We start from the raw sequence: 20,527 nt of genomic DNA on the forward strand, positions 1-20,527 counted from the left end.
CGCTCATCTCTTTTACAAGCACCTTTCATACAAACACTATATTTCCTGGGTCACAGACATATTTGGTACATTTAATTTCTACACTTTATCACAGACCCATTCAGTCCATACTTTGGACAGTGATATAGGGATTTAGGCTTATTCTCAGATTCCAGTCATTGTCAGTGGTGAAAATCCCCCCCCCCCCCTCGCATCCTTTAGCTATTACTGAGCAATCACTCGCCTCTCGCCTCCTTTTACGCGATATTGTGGAAAAGCCTCAGTGAGTGAGTGTAGAATTTTCTAGCACAACAGGGAGGAAAGTGGGCAGGGTCTGGAGTGCCCCAGTGTGGCCAAGGTGGACACTGCAGCCACTTGACAGGTAATGTTAGGGGGGGGTAAGTGGGCCTTATAGAGTCTTTAATCAGCACGAAACAAACCTAAAAAGAATCTTAGTATTAAGAATATATATCATTATTAGATACATCAATGATATTGTATCTTAAGGGATCTATATATGCATATTTTCAGTCATGCCATACACCAACAATAAATCCACCACTCAATGCAGATCAATGCAATAAAAATATAGCCACAAATCTAACATGGACATTAAATTCTGCTGACTTCCTCGTGCTCCTTTGCACACCGAGTTCACTAGATGGATGCTGCAATCAGCCGGGCAGTGAGGAAAACACCGTTGAATAAAAAGGAAGGAGAAAGGAAGAGATGGGGAGCGATAGAGAGAGATAAAGAGAGAGAACAACAGAAGGAGACTGGTGGAGGAGAGGAGTCAACGTCTGAGCGAATCTCATTCCCCGGAGGTAAGAGAGGTGAGAGAGGAATGCTTTCAGGGACTTGAGCCACGTCCCACACGCGCTCTCTTAAGGATGCATCAGGACGAGAAGAAGCCGTAGGCAGGACGTGCGTCCGCTCAAGCGCACCAGTCCACCTTAACAAGCTGCCCATGCCATGCTGAAGGTGTATTCCCTTTAGATAGGTCGCTCAATCATTTATAAGACTCATCATTACCCATTCAGATCATTTAGGGCAAAGGCAATGCTTGTCACCTCCCTTACTATCATCCACTATCAAGAACAATCCACTGTCAGATATGATTTGACTGTGCAGGAGAAAGAGGACACTAAACTGTGAGCCCAGATTGGTTTCATCGATCCATCCACATGCGTGACATTGCACACTGAAAGTGAAGTCTATCCTTAGCTATTCTTCAAGGGGAAAAGTCCTTTGTTCCTCATCACAAAAGGTAAAGAAGGGCAAATGTGTCCTTTTTTTAAAGACTATGGCATAAAAATAGAAAAATGCAACTAAGCTATCATCACTGATCAAAGATAGAACTGTCAACTGGTGAGGGAAGGGAGGAAAAAAAGAAAAAGACCTGTGCCTCGGCATCCAGAGCGCCCGCTGAAAGTTTCTATTCTTGCCGTTCTAAATGTGTAACTACCTCTAAATATAGCAGCTCTGAAATATTCAGCATCCCCTGATCCTCACACCGACATCGAGTGAGGGGCTGGTTAACTGCAGCTATGCTCCAACAAGACTGGGGAGACTTCCAAGAAATGCGTGTAGTGGCCAGAGAGAAAAGTAACCGCTTCATATGCAGTACCAAACACAACATGCATGAATTCACACAGACGATCAGCCAAGTAAATCAACCTCCAAATCCACCCAATTACACGAAGCCGCAGAAGGCCTGGAAAACTGTTTGCAAGCTTTTTTTTGCCTCGCTTGTGCTGCAGAAAACTAAAGCACAATCTGTCACGGTCTTTGATGGAGTGCTTGGGCGGATGAATCCGGCAGAGAGTTCACCTCTGGAAGTTGAATGCCACTGTGCACTGGTGGACAAGTGTAAGAGAGAGAGAGAGAGTGAGGGATGATACTTGGGAAGGTGCAGGGCTGTGTTGGAAGAGAGAGAGAGGAATCAGACAAAGGAAGAGAGTTAGGTGGTGCTGGAGCTTCCTAGTTGCCGCCATCAATCCTTAGCAGGTCAGCAGGCCGTGGCAGAGATCATCCCGCAGACCATCCTTCTGCTCACTGTCAGGGGCGTGTGGAACAAGGGCCAAGAGTGTAATAAGTGTGGGAGGGGGCAGGGTCCTTTTTTTTTTTTTGCTCCCCAGCAAAAGGACTGCCCTCTTTGCTAAAGACATGCCAGATGCCCAGGGACCTTATTAGTGTAGCCTTCAACCAGTCGGACCACAGCGCAATGACCGTGTCAAAGACAGAAAGCAGAGGAGAGGGACACTGCCCTGTAAAGCTGCACAATCAACTTCTAAAGACTCTTAATAAGACTTCATAATAAAAGCACCAATGACACGAGAGCGAGGAAAACGATCGGCATCAAATCGCGTCGTTTACGCCGGAGGAGAAGGGAGGGGGGATATTGCAAAACAAAAAAATAAGAAAAGAAGTGTGTGAAAGTTCATTAACATGTCATCTGCTGATTTCATGGCCGATTCACCAGATGAGTCAAAAAAACAGAAGTATTTAAATGAAGGAAGCCGCCTCAGTATCTTCCGATGTTTTATTTGACGTCCCACGGTGACGACAGCTTGTTCCGATTACAGAACGGTGTCAGACTGATAAGTCTTCAAAGAATAACTGTATCCTGGCTTTTTCTTCAAGCAAACGCTACGACCCAGTGCAGCTCGTAGTCCTTCGACGTAATACTCTGCCCCGCTCGTGACGTAAATGTGTTGTTGTAATTCAATCTACACATACGATCGACGATGTCGCGCTTTAAAAATCAGGAAAAACGGCTAAAAAAACAACGGAATTAGTTGAGCTAGAAAAACACGAGTCACGAGAGGAAGGGGGGGGGGGAAACTCCTGAGCAACTCGCTTGTTCTTTTTTAAATTCCCAGCTCGAACTAATATGTTGCCATGGTAACGAACATTGTAACGGGCAGCTTTAGGGAGACATTGTGACCTTAAAGGAAGGTATGTAAACACCACTTTATATTCTCCGGCTGGCCCTGCCCGAAAGAAGGCCTGGGAAAAATGTCTGCATGTGCAGGAGATTTGAAATAAATATCCAGGCCCCCATTGTGGAGCTCCAACAAAGAGGAGTATCTTAGTAACACCACGCGGGTTTGCTCGGCGAGACGTTTTCTCTCTCTCTCTCTCTCTCTCTCTCTCCTCTCTCCTCTCTCTCCCTCTCCCTCTCTCTCTCTCCCCCCCTCCCCTCCTCTCCCTCCACAATAAACACACTTCTCATCATTGGCGGGTTAGGGCTTAGGATGAGATTGATGAGGAGTTTCTTTAACTACCAGATGAAACCTGTTGGCCCTTTGCTGGGTCAGTCAGGGGGTCAGACTCGTTCCAACTCGTTTCAGGATCAAACACATTTCAATACTGTGGCTAAGACCAAAAGCCTATTCACTGCAAAGCATGCTTTACACAATTTATATGTTTGACGCAAAAAAATATGTTTAGAAAAAAACTTCAATATTAAAACCTACTGCTAATTGTGGCTACTCATCAAACTAAAGTTACAATAACTGTTAGTGACTCAGTTTTAGCTAAAGATAATAAACAGCCGAGCAAAACAAGATTAGACTGCACTAGAAATAGACCAGGAAGTCGATTTCATTGTTTTTCAGAAAATATAGCTTCAAGATATCATACTTGACATGTAGCATTATTAAGCCAACTTAAGTCCCTCGATATAAATAGAACAAAAGGCTGGTGCTGATGTCTTCACTGATCATCTCAATAAGGACGATAGGGATGTCTCATCATTATAATGCCATCTACTGGTGGCGAGGAGACAACTAAAAGTGACAGAAATGCGTTTTAAAGCCTCATTAGGAGGTTTGTATCTTTCCCAATGCAACACATCACTTTATTTAGAAAACTACACCATGCTATAGAGCTTTTTAAAACATCGTCAGAACCAAAAGAAAAATCTGAACTACATAACGACCTTCAGTGGCCTCAATGATGCAGCTCTTTTGCAAACATTTGAGAACACAGCAGTAAAATGGGGAGACATTTTACGGCAGCAGATAAAGCCAGATCATAACATCTGACGTCAAGTCGCTCTGATTCATCCACAATTTGAACAATTTGTTAAACTATTAATCACTCAGGTGACAGAGCCTCTGAAGAGCTGAACAGTTAACATTGAAAAAAAAAAAAAAGCACATCCACATTTCCATCTTTATTCTGGTGGCGTCTTTTAGTACATCGTCAAAAGTAAATACAGCCACATGAAAAGGCTGACTCGCAACGTTAGTCGTGAAATTCATCATTCACTTCATTTCCGCACTCAGAAGGACGTCGCAGTGCCACAACATTAGCCCGGGAGGTTAAAACGCCACTTAAAACCTTATGACAATGTGGTCGAATGCTGTTATTGGGGAAAGGGATAATATCACATTATAAAAACTCAGATCTGTGCTTTACATTCCGCTTTGCTGTCGCCCACATGATTGACTCTGCAGGCAGCTTAGTTATTTTTTTTTTTGGAGTGTCGCCTCCACCCCTTCCATAACACACACACACACACACACACACACACACACACACACACACACACACACACACACACACACACACACACACACACACACACACACACACACACACACACACAATATATATACGTGGAAGTGCAGCTCAACATTGAACAGTGCTTCCTCTAAGCACATTTATGGAAGATCAGTAGCAAGAAACAGTCTTGATGAAATGAAAAAGAACAAAAAGGAGGAACGTGAAAGAGGCCCTCATCCTGCTTCCTACACATCAGGGTCTGCCCCTCTACTGAAGAAATCCAACCCAAACAAATTAGTGTGCCGAGGAAGAAAAGAACTTGCTCTACACTACAGTACAGACTAATTTTTATGTGCTTTTGCCAGGAGGGACATAAACCAGAGAGGTTTCAAACTGTGACACAGGATAGAGGTGTATTAAAAGTAAATCTTTCCCCCTCCATTTTGCGAGGCTCTATTGTGCTGTCATGTTGCTGCGACTTTATGGACTTTTGGAACACGAGCCCCCAGCCTCTTTTTTTTTTTGGGGGGGGGGGGGGGGGGGTAATCAATTAAACGAGGAAGTTCACTGAGCCTTACAACTCGATTATTAGCCTGCCCTTTTGAAGTTTTATTTTAAGGGGGCTGGGGAGGGGGGTGACAAGGAATCAGGCTTTAAATCAGTGGGGCCGATGCAGCAGTGTTGAAGCGTTTGCAGCCTATGGCCTTATTGGAAGGGTTTGTCAGGATGTGGCGCTGGGCGAAGTCCAGATTCAGACTTTCATGGTTAATGAACTTTCTGCGGTGGCAGTTACAGTCAGTGGCGTGAGTCAGAGAGAGGACAAGGCACCTGCTGCTGCGGCCGTAAAGAGAGAGCCCCCAGCATGGATAGCAACGCACACGTATACATCAACCCAATAAACAGGGTTCCACATTTTCCAAATCAAAGTTTCACATTTTGTCCAGCCTTAGTTTCAAAACATTGCAGATTGTCGTATCAGCGTCACAAAAGCTTTTGATAATTATTCTTAAGCTCGTTCCATCCAGAGTTTGAAAGCCCGGCTAAATGTCAAACTCATTTTAAACTTATTTGATAGTTGGTAACCTTGCGTGACACACAAAGAAAATACAAACGATGCATAGAAATTCTACAACAAACATTTAAGTGCAATGTACCTTTTTAGATCCTGCAAAGCCCTCAGACTCCAGGAAGAAATAAGCAAAGGGCATCAGGACAAAGAGGCAAAGGTTGGAGAACAGTGACACCAGGTTCCACAGACCTGCAGACACAGAAGCACATATTACACATTTTATAAATCATAAGGATTTGTATTTTTAATGTTTTATTTGTTCCGGCTCAGTAAGGTTCCACAAACAGGTTTCCATTGAGTATTATTAAGTAGTAGTTGTGAGGTGCTACACAGGTTTTATCTGGTAAGTGTCTTTGTGTCCCGTCCAAGTCGTGGACTCTAATGCCCCCTGGTGGTCACACATTATTACACATTTAAGATTAACACAAATGTATAGTCAAGTAATATTCTTTAAACGCAATTACAAAACGTTCAACAATTCAACATTCCTCAGTATTTAGTATGTGCATCATTTAGTTTAAGAGCTTATATTCAGTCTGGTATGAAAATTAAGACATCATATTATTCATATGATCATAAACTGTAATAACAACAGCAAAGAGATGATCATATTTGCTCATTATTTTTCATTAAAGAGCTAAAGTTTTTAATCAAAAGACCAAAAGGAGCACAAAAGGGAGAGAAGACTGGTCAGTTTAATTAAATAAAAGACACATGAACTGCGAGATCTACTGACCGTGGATGAGGGAGCCATTGAGCCACTGAATGTAATAGTTTTTGGGGAAGGAGAGGAGGATCTCGTTACTAATGATTGAGAAAGGCAGTAGGAAGACGGCACCACCCGACACTGCCAGGGTGAAGGTGCACAAGTATAATCTGCAAATGGAATCAAACACACACACACACAAGTGTTAGGACTAGTCCAGATCAAAACTAAAACATGCAGAATCACAACAAGGTAATAACATATTATATATTATATGTTACAAGAAATGACTTGCTTACTGGAGGACTTGAATGACTTGTTATATTATAAAGAGTCACTTGGTTACAGTGTGAAAAGAATTAATAAGCGGTGAGGAACTGACTTATTTAGTGACAGCAACCACTTGGATATAACTGCCAGCAGGCCCATTGACAACCTACACTTCCAAGTATCTTTCTACTCCTCAGTCTAATCCAGCCCTGCTTTAGTTCTAGGACAAAAGACATGGACTGGCTACTTTTCTGCAATTTCTAGAGATTCAGAAGCTGCAGGTCTACAGATAGGACCCCGGGGAGGGGCCATCTGCTCAGTGGTCCTCAGTAGGGCGGCATAAAGTCCCCACTTCACCATATCACTAAAAAAAGAGCTCATCAACTGAAATGCTTTCCATTATTTAGCTGGACCCTGAAGTACCATTTTGCTTAGCTGGACCAAAACATGCAGGATGCGTGTGGCTACCACGGGCACCCTCGAGTGTGATGTGTACTGAAACTCTAAACTCAGTGATATGCGATACTTTCCACCAGAGTTCTAGCTAACGACACGATCTGTCACACATTCAGTTACAGTGCCCGTCAGTAAGTTAAAGCAGTGCTTTTTCAATGAATGTCATTAGTTATTAGAGTTAGGGCTGCAACTAAAGAGGACTTTCATTATTGATTAATCTGCAGATTATTTCCTAGATGAATCAATGAATTGTTTGGTCTATGGAATGTGAGAAAACACATCACAACTTCCTAAAGCCCAAGCTGAACCAACAAACACGCAACACCCCAAACATATTCACCTCACTATGATATAAAACACAGGAATGCAGAACATCCTCACATTTGAGAAGCTGGAACCAGAGAATGTTTGTGATATTTGCTAGAAATACACAACTTAAATTATTAATCCATTACAATTTATTTTACTCAGATTACATTTCTGTTAATTCACTAATTGATTAATTGTTTCAGATTACTCAAAATATTTCTATTATGTCACTTTTTACTTTCCTTAAATAGCTGATCAGCTTTCTTCACTTATATACAGTATGTCCATTCCAATACAAAAAAGTGTATATTATTAATTCCTAAATGACTAAATGCTTCTTTAAAAAAATAAAATAAAATCTAAAAAAAGCGGAATGAATTAAATCATCAATCTTTACTCACGATATTCTATTGACAACAGCATCTTCATCCTCATGGTCATCTATAAAGGAAAGCAAAGCACGTCAGTCATAAGGTGGGTAGAGTGTGACCTTTGACCTTTCATACGACAAATCTTACTTCAAACAACACTTAGAGGAACACGACATGTTTTAAAATGAGTTAAATATTTGATATTGCTCCATCCAGAGCGACCGATACCAACATGCATTATTGTAGAGTTCGTGTAAAACAGTCTCTTAAAGCAACGTTAACCATTTCCACTCCATACATCTGGAATTGTTCCAATGTAAACCATGATCCTATTATTCCACTGCTAAATGTACATTGTATTGTTATATGAGGGACTCTTATTGCTTAAGACTATCTCTGACTATCTCTTATTAAAAATTTTAAAACAAAAAATGCATGACGGCAACAAATTAGCGAGCGCGATCTCTTAATCGTCACAAATATGTGAGGGAGTAGATAACAAGCTGAAATACACTGTACCTAGTAGTGCATGTGTATATTTCACAACTCCTTTGTACTGGGTGAAAAGATTAGGCTGCTAAACCACCTGCATTTCTACTGTACACAACTCCAGAAGGGATTTCTGGTGCAAAGTGGTCTTCTTTCAAAATGAGAGCAGGGAAGGCCGCGTACTAAGTGTGTCCTGGGAAACGGGGATACAGCTCATAAAGTCTGTCCGGGCCGTCCGTTCTTCATCCCTGTTTTCTCCTTTAGAACTAGGCCAGAGTTTTACTTCCAGTCATTTCTGCCAGCTGTAGCTCAAATGTGTCAGAGGTATTACAGAAGAACAAAACATATCTTTATGTTAAAGATCCCTCGAGTCTTCTTCTTCTAACCCGTCCCGTCACAATTGTTATAAATTGTATTGAACTGTATTCATTTTGCCACAGCACTAAAAGCTATTTGGGGCGGATACAGTTCACACTGACACAGAGCTTGATTACTCAACAGGTATGGGTGTGGTGTCACACACATACACCTAACGCCTTCTTGACTAGGACTTGCTTTCAGTAAAAGCACAATGAAGGGCTCTGTGTGTGAGAGCAAACACGCCGCAGAGACGCTTACTTCTACAGCTGTGCAAGTGTTCCAGATGCTTTAACACGATGAACTCCTGCTGATTCCTGTTCCCATGCAGTGAGACTCCATGTTACACAGAAACGCTTACCACTCTTCCGCTTGTATCTGGTTATGATGAAGTAGGACACGATGTAGAGGACCGCAAACAGGAGGAAGCAAATCTGAAACGACAACATAAGAATCTTAATCTTAAATCAGCACTCGCAATCATTAGCAAGCAGATATTCACAGTCCAGCAGACTTTCTGTTACTGCACGTCCCATACTACAGAGAATGGGATTTCTGTGCTTAACTGACGTTTTATAAACCTGATAATATGATTATCTGTATAAAATGTAGCCATAAATAAAGGCTGCAAGACGTCAGTGTACAGCCCAGACATGCCGTGACAACCTGATGAGAAGTTCAGTTGTTGTGGAACATGTGAGAATATCAACGCCAGAGTAATTGATCGTGGAGTTTCTGGAGTCTAGTCCAGGCGGCGCACAGTTCAGAAGACAGAGTGCACACAGACCTGCTCACTCAAATCTGTCAATTTCCTCCCATGTTCTAATAATACTTGTTCACTTAGTATTTGTGCAATATGTAAACGTGCATGTTTGCTGTGCAAAAATAACTCTTCATTTGGTTTTGGCCTGTTTAAAGTGTGCAAAAATTTAAAAAAATATAAAATATTGCCTGCCCCATTACTACACAAATAATTCACTACAAAGCACTATAGCTCAACATGACCCAGTTAGTTGGTTGAAAAGAACAACAGTGAGCAATGCATCATTGTTTTCCAACATCTGACAGTATTAAATAGGCCAACACTACAGGCAAAGTGGTCCAGAAATGACCAATGCATGGAATTTATTAGGTAACCAGGTCCTCAAAACAAGCTGGGTGGTCTTACAGAAGGATCACATCTCACATTCCCCTCTTCTACTGTGACAGTGACCGGGACGTAACTAATGTTAGAAGCTCCCACTTCAGCACTTTGCACCCTGTCAACATTGTTTAACTCGTCGCGGCCGAACGGGGGATTATGAGATGACTCGGCCAGCCACCAGGTGGACCTTGCACAGACAGACATCCTAAATCAATCTGAGAGGTATGACGGTGTTACATGACAGCTGTGGCAAAAACAGTCTTCCTTATCACTCGCAGTCCAAATGAAAAGACAGCTGATATACACACACAAGCTACAAAACTATGTGGCGACGGTGACTCGAGCAAAACCATGTCCACTAAGGAGAAACCCGAACCAGGTGCACGCAAATGATAAACTGGAACAGACTCAATGGGAAGAGATAACATCAAGTAACATGCAGAACGGTCAACGCCACTAGCAAAGTTATAACTCTATTTTTCCATGAACAAATGCAGAATAACACTTTTAGAAATGGAAAAGACGCAGGTAATAACAAATCCAGATTCTTGCAAGCAGTTGGCAAACATCCCCAACTAATTTAGGAACAGTATTTTACACCTTTATGATATATGGACTCTGTGAGGGACAGTAAGGATCCTGCAAACCCTGCAAGTAGATGAACTGATAAGTATGTATTCATGCACTGCAGTCATTTTAGACTTTCAAAGTAATCGGATTTCAGATCCATCAACATGACACATAGATTTATGCAGTTTAAGACAATATAGGTTATAGATTAACAGATTTCTGCTGAAGAAACCCCAAATACCAGGCCCTGTATGTCATTCGCTGGGTTTATGAAAGCTTTATCAAGTGCAGAAAAGACCATGGTAAAGAAGAGCAACGCAATGTTGGAAAGTCTGTTGGAAGTATACGTTATATTGACTCCTAATGGGAATAATAGTTGGAATGTCAGGAACAGTAAGACTTTTGTTCAACACGTTGCATGTCGGTCACAAAAGCATGTGAAAGTCTGATAATGATCCACATCCTTGTTTAGGAGGTGGTTAGTGGAAAATGTAATTACTGACCACACGTTATGCCGTGTCGACCTGCTCTCTGAGTGACAAGCTTTTGCATTCTTCAATAATTCTTTGCAGTGGGACTCCATCACGGAAGTGTTTCCCACACTTCAGGTCTAATAAAAGCGTACCATCTTGTCACGGAGTCATGTTTACCAAGTAGAAACTTAACCAAGAGGAACCTTGGCTGCAAAATAAGCACATGCATCGATAAATATAATTTTGCGCCTTCAGAAATCTATTAATACGCTGACGCATCATAGCTGTTACAACATCATGCAAAGGCATCTTTCGTGAAGAATGTTGATATGGGATACTGAGAGTCAGGTGTAGAGAGATGCTTGGGACAAAATGTGCAACCTAAAGCTGAGATGTTCAGCTTGTCTGCTGGTGAGACATTTGATAGTTTCTATATTTCACGAGCATCTGTCAGGAATAATGAAGATCTTCTTCAGACAAGTGTCTCTTGAACTTTCTCGCTTAAATAGTTTTTGGGTTTTTTTCTGAAATCATGGCTGGACATCCAGACACAAACGTGGTTTATGGCACAGGAAGATCATCAGCAACAGCAATTTTCAAGGCACTGACAATAGTTAGAGTTATCTTATCTATTGTCACATGCACTTATAGGTGGCCAGCGCACAGGGACACCAAAAGTAAATTTGCAGAAGGGAAATACTTGTCAGACTTCTTGCATATAAAATCACCTGTCACAGGCTCAACAAAAGAAATTCATTTCACTGAAACACAAATTAAAGGGAGACCATTTTACCAAAACCAGTGTAGACTTTGAAAACATCTTTGTATTCATTAAATCACATAACAAGCAAAGCATTTTCACTTCAAGTAAATCTACATATGTCTTATTATAATGGTATTATTGCCTGAATACAGCTTTGACTTTTGTTGTTCTAAATTGTAATCTAGTTGTTGTTCATTAACAATATGATCTTAAATTAGGTGTGCACCTAACACCAACAGATCATCTTTCCTTGCACATTATAACATGAATATTACACTGTAACCTGTTTAGGATTAATCTCACTAATTGAGGGACATTGAATAAGTGAGATGTCCCTGTCTTCAGTGACAGAATAAGTAAGGACTGGGACATTGTGTCCATGTCCCAGATAAAGATATTCCTAGTGAACCGGAGACCTATTTATTACAAATATGTTGCAATATCACCAATCAATACATTAGCTAAGTTTGATCAACTAGTTAATGTTAGCTAACATAAGATAACTTTAATCAGCGTATCCACTCATTGTTTATAATTTAAACAATATTTGACATAAATCGGACATAAAATAAGACATGTTTTGGAGGCACCCTAATATGAACTGATATGACCAAGCTTAATACCCTGCCGTGCCGTGCCAGGCTAACTGACAGGTGAAGCTAACGTTAGCAACCGTCGCTGTGCAGTAGAGGACGTTGTTAGCCTGCTAGCCGCGACTAGCCGCCGCGTACGTTACTTACGATGTACTCTCGAACTTGGCTGTGGAAATTCTGCTCTCTGATAGTAACGTCGTCTTCTTCCATTCTTCATATTGCAAATACAAATAAAGCTACAGACTCACTACATGCTAGCTCGCACAACTAGGCTTCATCAGTAACAAATCCAGCGTCTTCTTCCCTCTGCAAAGAGTGCCCTGACTGGTGAAGAGACAGTTTACATCGAAGGAAAACCGCTCCGAGCTGTTAAAAAAAAAAAAGAAACAGGGAACGCCCCAAAATAAAGTACGTCATCACTACGCGCCTGTTCTCCGCCGTGCCCTGGAAGAAAATAGTCACATGCTTTGTGGGTCACATTAATAGAGAATGGAGATACATGTGCAGTCTAAGGTATTTATTTGTTTAAAATAGCCAAGAGCTTTCACCCTGTTGTTTTGAATCATCTGTAGTTCATAACATTAGCTTAGTTAGTTAAGCTAAGCTAGCTGTAAAGTAGCTACATTTTTAAATAAGGGTAGCCGTCAATATACTGAGTGTAATTTGTAGAGATGAAGGGTAAATTGACACAGAACAGCAAAAAGAAGAAGGGAAATGCAGTGCTAGAGAAGTACCTGTTTGCAGTGGATGAGTTTATTAAAAGCAACGCTGGCACCGAAGAAGGGGAGAATGACCACGGCTTGAGATTTGTAAAAAGGAAAAAGCAGAAAGGACCTGCGCAAAGAAAAGCGAATAATGAAGAAAGCCAAAATGAAAAGTCATTATGAGGGTAAAAAGATCCTCGATGATGGTGAAAACTCGGTAATACCAGCTGATGAACAGCCCCAGCTGAAGAAGAAGAAGAAGAAGAAGAAGAAGAAGAAACTTGAGGGAGCAAATAAAGAAGCACAGTCCACTAGTGCTCCCTCAGAGAAATCAGGCAAGTCTAAAACACCATCATCTTCCAAGAAAGGCAAGAAAATCAATACGCTTCAAGAATCAAGAAAAAAAGCACTTCTGGAGGCAAATGAAGACGAGGACAGAGAAATAAAGAAATTAGAGCGGTGCCTGGGATTAAACAGGAGAAAAAACAAGAAAAGTCTGCCTCAATCTTTTGTGGCTGATGGACTCGATTACATCCTTGGTGTGCTTGGCGATGGCTCATCTGCCACGGGGATGTATGATGACGATGACGACATGGACATGGCGAAAGATAATTTTGAAAAGCTTGATAAAATCGACTCTCAGCTGTCGGATGAGAACGAAGAACCTGGAGATGAAATGGCGGGAGAGGGCAGTGATGAAGATATGGGTTCATTTGACGATGAAAATGAGGTGGATGATGAGGAGGAGGAGGATGATGATGATGATGATGATGATGATGATGAAATGGTTGAGGAGGAAATGGAGGATGATCCAGGTGAGGGTGATGCTGACTCAGCAGATGAAAATGAAAAGGAATTGGAGGAAGAAGCAGACGCTCCTGACACAAAGACATCAGGCACAACGTCCGAAACTGTGAGAAATATTTCTTTATTATTATTATTATTATCATATTATTGACATCTTGTATGCTGCAATAATGGATCTAATTGTAAGTTCCATCTTCCAATGTCCAGGTCAACTCTGCAGCAGGCAAGTACGTGCCGCCTCACTTGCGAAACGCCGGAGATGACAAACGCAAAGCTGAGCTGGAAAAACTGAAGAGGAATGTGAAAGGCCTGGTGAACAGGTAACCGTGTTACTACAGCACATTCTGCATTGTATGCCAACGAAAGTGCATTTTGCCAGAGATCCTACACCCTTTCATCTTTCTATAAAGTGTAAGCAGTTCTCTGGTGATGCATCATGCTCTTTGGGACACATGTCTGCCAGTAAGAGAGTATTTATAGGTGTAAGGGTTCCCTGTCAGTCCCTTCTGATTATAAAAACATTACTAGCACTAGTTGCCAAGAGTATGAAAAGGTTGCTCTTGCCCCTTGAGCTCAGCTGGGTCCTGCTTTGTAAGACTCCTGGTGCATTTGCAGTGAGAAATCGGACATGTGTGTAGATCTTTAATCAGTAATCGTCATCACAATCTCCTAGAAGCCACAAATGAAGTCCAAACCCCAAAGATATTAATTTAACAACGATGTAAGACAAACAAAAGAAGCAGGTCCTCACATTTGAGATGCTGGAACCAGCAAATGTTTTGTCCTTTTTGCTTGATACATCTTTTAAACACATTTTAAATATTAATGGATTTGTGCAAAAGAAAAATAGGCCATATGGATTCTTATCTTATGGCTTCTGAGCTGGGTCTTCAGTTGTTTCTATTTCTAGTGGAAATCTTTAAAAAGTGATAATTCATCTGTTTTTCTAACTTCTTCAGGCTGAGTGAGCCCAACATGGTGTCCATCAGTGGTCAGCTGGAGGAGCTGTACATGAGCTGCAGCAGGAATGACATGAATGACACCCTAACGGAGGTGCTGCTGGCCGCCTGCGTCACCCCGGCTCTGATGCCTGACAGACTGCTGATGGAGCACGTCCTGCTGGTCAGCCTCCTTCATCACGCCGTCGGGTTGGAGGTAAACACACCCCCTTTAATTCCTGCCTTGATGGGTCTTTAATAAAACAAGTTTTACTTACTGGAGGCATTTCCAGTTAGAGACCCAGAGTTCAACTGTGGAACGTGGCTACTCCCTGGGTGATGCTGCTCTATTGATATGTTTATAAATAACATGTATATGTATATATGTATATATATATATATATATATATATATATATATATATATATATATATATATATATATATATATATATATATATATATATATATATATATATATATATATATATATATTCATTCCTCATTGAAGCTGTTTTTGTGATACCTCATGCTGCTATATTAAACCATGATGATCCAATTCTAACACAAGTCACAAGTTTGTAATGTTCCGCTTTTGATCATTCTCCAGGTCGGAGCACATTTTCTGGAGACGGTCGTGCGGAAGTTTGACGTGGTGTACAAGAACCCAACGGAAAGCAAGGAGTGCGACAACCTGATCTCCATTGTCAGTCACCTCTATAACTTCCAGGTGGTGCATTCTGTCCTCATCTTCGACATCCTAAAACATTTGGTCGGAGCCTTTACAGAGAAGGACATTGAACTGGTTTTGTTAGTGCTGAGGAATGTCGGCTTCTCCCTGAGGAAGGACGACGCTCTGGCTCTCAAGGAGCTCATCTCTGAAGGTCAACGCAAGGCCAGCGAAGCTGGGGTCGAAGTTTCAGGATCAGACCAGGGTATGTCGAACAGAACTCCACTTTCATTTAATAGATTTACTTTTTAAGGACATAAAAAATGTTTGCTGTTTGCTACAGCATTTTATATTTGACGTCTCAATTATGTGTCCATTTTGGAATCTTATCTAACATCAGTTGACATGCACACACACATTCTCAGGTGCGTTTCATGCTGGAAACCATGATGGCTTTGAAGAACAATGATATGCGGAAGATCCCCGGCTACGATCCTGAGCCTATGGAGAAGCTGAGGAAGTTGCAGAGGACTCTGGTGGGTGACTTTCACAAAATGACCATATTTGGTTTGAAATGTCCTCATTTAGTGAAAATACATTTAGATTTTTAATGTGTAGCTTATAGGCACTAGTTTTATTCATCATACTGAACATGGTTATTGTGTTTCAAGATGTTATTTTCATAGTAGCTTCCCGTTGTACCACCAGGTGGCCCCAGAGTACTGCCTGTACACACCCAGAGTCCTAAACGTTTTTAACAGATGTCTACTTCAGGATTGCTCGTTCCTCCTTTTTAATATTTTAAAACTAGTGTACACGTGCACTAATGGCAAATTCTGTCTCAATGTGGTTCTCAGATCCAGCGGCGTGCAGGAGGCAGTGACATGAAACTGAGGGTCTCTCTGCACAATCTCCTGGCCGCAGATCAAGTGGGCCGCTGGTGGATCGTCGGCTCCTCGTGGAGCGGAGCGCCCATGATCGGCGAACAAGGCAACACAACCTCGACACAGAGTACTGCTGAAGGAAAGGTAGAGTAACTGGAACCATAGAGAATACACGTGTACAGTAGTTATCCCCGGACACATGTGCACGGATCACATCTGCATGGATCACATCTGCATGGAACACATGTGCATGGATCACATCTGCATGGATCACATCTGCATGGATCACATGTGCATGGATCACATGTGCATGGATCACATGTGCATGGATCACATCTGCATGGATCACATGTGCATGGATCACATCTGCATGGATCACATCTGCATGGATCACATCTGCATGGATCACATCTGCATGGATCACATGCATGGATCACATGTGCATGGATCACATCTGCATGGACCACATCTGCATGGATCACATCTGCATGGATCACATCTGCATGGATCACATCTGCATGGATCACATGTGCATGGATCACATCTGCATGGATCACATGTGCATGGATCACATCTGCATGGATCACATCTGCATGGATCACATCTGCATGGATCACATCTGCATGGATGTTCGGCATTTTTGTAAGATGTAAAAGGTTTCAGCCGTGCCATATTAATGAAAGCACACACTGACCTGATCATGTCCCACTGTGTCTGTATTGCAGCATTTATAATATCTGCTGTCTTTGATTTCTGATTTCACAAATGTCTCTTTTAAAATGAAAAGTAAATATTCTACCTCTATCAGTTACGCTTGTCAAATCTAAGCTATTTTATTTTCACTTGTATTTAGTTCTTGTCTTTAGACAACATTGGAGAAGCTTTTCTTTTCCACTTCGAGTGCATTTGGCCTCAGCAGCAGTTCACTAAACTGTTGTCTTTTGTCTTGTTTCAGTTTAGTGCCAAAGTCTTGGACCTGGCTCGGAAACAGAGGATGAACACTGAAGTCAGAAGAAACATCTTCTGCGTGATAATGACCAGCGAAGACTTCCTGGATGCATTTGAGAAACTGCTCAGGTCTGTTACCACTCGCCTCTACAGTCTGTCTCTCGTCTCGATGTTATGTTGGTTGGCCAAAGATAAAAAGAAAGAAATATGACATCCTTGTTTTAATCCGTGTTTCATGTACTTGCGGCCCAGCTGAAAGGTATTTTAAAGCTTTTTATGTGCTCTGTGTGAAGGATGGGCCTGAAGGACAAGCAGGAGAGGGAGATTGTTCATGTTCTGATGGACTGCTGTCTGCAGGAGAAAACCTTCAATGCCTATTACGCCGTACTGGGAGAAAAGTTCTGCTCCCACGATCGCCGCTTCCAGGTACTTTAGCTGGTAAAACGCATATTTTGAGGAAAATACAAACACTCTCACATGCACAGAATCTTACAAACAGAACTACATAACACATCCAGGACTATATCAAACTACGACATCCTCATATAAACTGCCACCATCAACGACAATCAGATTAGTACATGAAATTAAGTCTTTTTTCTTCAGACGATTGTTGGAAACTTAAACACATTCAATTGTTATCTTGATGGCAGTTTACTGCGAAGAAAAGCAGCCAATTTAGTAGCTGGAATGTTTGGACAGACAGACAGACACACACACACACACACACTTTATTGATCCCGAGGGAAATGTCTATGAATGTTGCACATTGAATAAATGATGGTACACTCTGCTGCAATCAAGGATTTACAGTTTCATCATGAAAAAATATAAAGAGTTGCAATCATGATTGAATTACCTGCTGTATGTGTGTGTGACCACCCAGTCTCTTAAACTGTGTGTGACCCGCGTGTGGCCCGCAGTTCACCTCTGCAGTGTGGGAGCCTCTCACACCTCTCACCTCCTGATATTATTTGACTCAAACTGTGAGTACAAACAATGGGGGTGAGACCACACTTCCTACTTTGCTGCCAGGTAAGCCGCAGGGACCATTGTCCTCATCAAAGAGCTCAAACCAGAGCTGGTGGGAATGTTTGCATTTCACATGTCAACTGGATCTGGATGAGAGGATTACCTGTGGGGAGAAGCCGGTCGCTTTCAAGCTTCCACTACTCTTTAGTGAATCCTCCGTGTGTCACTCAGTGCAGTTGTACAATCTTCCAATGTGATGTCTTGTATTCTCCCAGATGACGTTCCAGTTCAGCCTATGGGACAAGTTCAGGGAGCTGTCCAACCTTCCCAGCAGCACCTTCAACAACCTGGTTCAGCTGGTTACTTACTTCCTCCAGATGAAGTGCCTCTCGCTCTCCATACTCAAAGTAAGTGACAAGTCGCGTGTAGGTTGAGGCTTTCACTGTATTACATTTAAATATTTGATGTTATAGATTGAATTAAATCTTAAACCTCTGTTTTCCTCTGTAGGTAATAGAGTTTGGGGAACTAGATAAGGCCACGGTGCGCTTCTTGCGTCAGGTGTTGACCAAACTGCTAAACGAAATTGAGCCTGAGGATCTAGCCAGCATATTTGGAAGGTGAGCTTCAATGTGCATGCACTTACTTAGAGGTTTGGATATTTAAACATGTCAATTAAGGCACAATGAGACTGAAAAAGACCATCATCCTCTGGGGACCGTGAATGTCTGTCCACATTTTCACGTCAATCCATCCAATAGTTGTCGAGATGTTTCAATCGGGACCAAATGTTGGAGACCAACATTGCCATCCTCGTAGCATTGCTAAACAAGTCTATTTTACCATTTTTTTGTTCAGCAATGTTAACCTCCATTAACCCACATCTTGTAAAAGCGCTGCTCTCTGCTGCTTCGCACCATGTGAACGCCTGACATCAATGTCCCTCATTGTTTCCCATCCACCAGGATTTCAGGAATTCCCAAGCTAGGAATGCTGCGGGAGGGCTTGAAGCTTTTCATCAGCCACTTCCTGCTGAAGAATGCCCAGTCACAGGGTCCAGCTGAGCAAGCAGCGGTGCTGTCAGAGCGCGCTCAGGTCGCCACCAAAGCCATGGAGGCCAAAGAGGCCAAGCTCAAACTGTAAAACACGTACACACACACAACCACACACCAGAAAGCCCAGCCGACGTACGTAACACAACTGTGGAACAGAAGGTGGCTTGTTAGAAGGAATTGTCTTTTTAATACAATGAACCAAAACACAGTTTTCTTCAAAGAAGAATAAATATGTTTTTCATATTGTATTAATGCTTTTGCTTTGGGGAGTCCTTGTACATAATTGTTACCATGAAGGTTTTTAAATCTGGACAATCCTGTTGCCTTTAGAGAAACACCAGTGCACACATTTTAATACAGTTCACATGGGTTCAGCTTTGTTATTCTGCAATAAATAAACTACAGATTTTGCTTCATGAGAATTTATAGCAAAACCTTTTTTTGATCATTTATATTTTTCCCCTTCCCAAACTCATTGTCCATAATGGTGCTTGTATATTTAGAGTGAACGCTTCAATAAATTGCAGAGATACTGCCTAAAGTTTTCCTTTTGTAGAAGGAAAAATTCTCATTTCTTCTTCTACGCCTTAATGTTTGGTTTTATCTGTAACCGCCCTCATGGAGGCAGTGTGCAGCAAGAGTTCATACACCTGGAACTCTTCATCTGGGCTTTACGTAGTCTATTTACACTTATAATAAAGTATTTCTCTGCCTTAAACACAGCTGATGAGTGAATATTAGAATCCTTTTCTGTCGGGAGTTCCACTTAGATGTCTGTACGTGTGACTTAAACTAGAGCAGTGAGAACCGAGAGGGACGGTGGTGTCGTTTATTCTGTGTTTACACACCCTGATGAAATGACCCGGGGGGCCTCGTGTCGAGCCTATTCTGTTTGCTCCCTGCTCGGTATCTGCCCGCGCGGTTAGCATAGCAGAGTCATTCTGTTACATTTAATACGTGCTCCTATTAATTAGCTCCATTGGTGCTGCCTGACTCAATCTGAGGCTGGAGCGTCGCCTGAGGTCAGGAATGGGCCACCAAGGTCAACCAGAGGAAATGTCCTTCACTGATCCACAGAGCACACCGTAAACTGGTGTTGAGATCCATTTTAATTCCATGTAACATTTAAAATACAGTGTTTTGGATGACGAATACTCTTCGCCTTGAGTAGCAGTGGTGTTTTTAATGAGAAATGATTAAGACTACTGGGAGAAAAACTTGAATTTGTCCGTTAAAAGTGAGACAGTGGGATCAATATGCTCACTGTGCAGTCCATACACTGCCCATTGTCTGCCGCCGCCAGCCTGAGAGCTGCCATCAGCTTTACCTGGTGTACTCTGTTTGGGTTTGACCCTCAGCTGAACTTAGTCTGCTAAAGCTAAAGCAAACACATGAAGATAACCAACAGATCGCTCAGTAACAAATGGCACATAATCAGTCAACCCCTGCTATAGTTTACCGCTGATGACTGCGGGAACAACGTTAACAA

The 20,527-nt window shown here is 41.9% G+C and overlaps 2 protein-coding genes across 3 annotated transcripts in view; one reads left to right on the forward strand and one right to left on the reverse strand.

The window, feature by feature from the left end:
• The window catches only part of lmbr1 (limb development membrane protein 1), a 31,588-nt gene extending 19,153 nt beyond the window's left edge, over positions 1-12,435 (reverse strand). Inside the window, exons 1-5 of one of the 2 annotated variants that reach the window (XM_029457324.1) lie at positions 12,209-12,435; positions 8,880-8,952; positions 7,703-7,742; positions 6,297-6,436; positions 5,646-5,749 (exon numbers count right to left, since the gene is read on the reverse strand). In XM_029457324.1, coding sequence (XP_029313184.1) covers positions 5,646-5,749; positions 6,297-6,436; positions 7,703-7,742; positions 8,880-8,952; positions 12,209-12,271 — 420 coding nt within the window. In that variant the 5' untranslated portion in view covers positions 12,272-12,435. The other variant, XM_029457326.1, reaches the window with a different exon arrangement.
• A 297-nt stretch (positions 12,436-12,732) lies between these two features.
• Positions 12,733-19,579, forward strand: nom1 (nucleolar protein with MIF4G domain 1). The gene is given in 13 exon segments (XM_029457323.1): positions 12,733-12,879; positions 12,881-13,678; positions 13,780-13,892; positions 14,532-14,727; positions 15,120-15,410; positions 15,412-15,444; positions 15,605-15,715; positions 16,037-16,207; positions 17,019-17,140; positions 17,305-17,437; positions 18,259-18,390; positions 18,494-18,603; positions 18,949-19,579. Coding segments are annotated over 13 exon segments (2,535 nt in total). The 3' UTR covers positions 19,127-19,579.
• The last annotated feature ends 948 nt before the right edge of the window (positions 19,580-20,527 follow it).

Source organism: Cottoperca gobio, chromosome 20, assembly GCF_900634415.1.
Source record: "Cottoperca gobio chromosome 20, fCotGob3.1, whole genome shotgun sequence".
Taxonomy (NCBI): domain Eukaryota; kingdom Metazoa; phylum Chordata; class Actinopteri; order Perciformes; family Bovichtidae; genus Cottoperca; species Cottoperca gobio.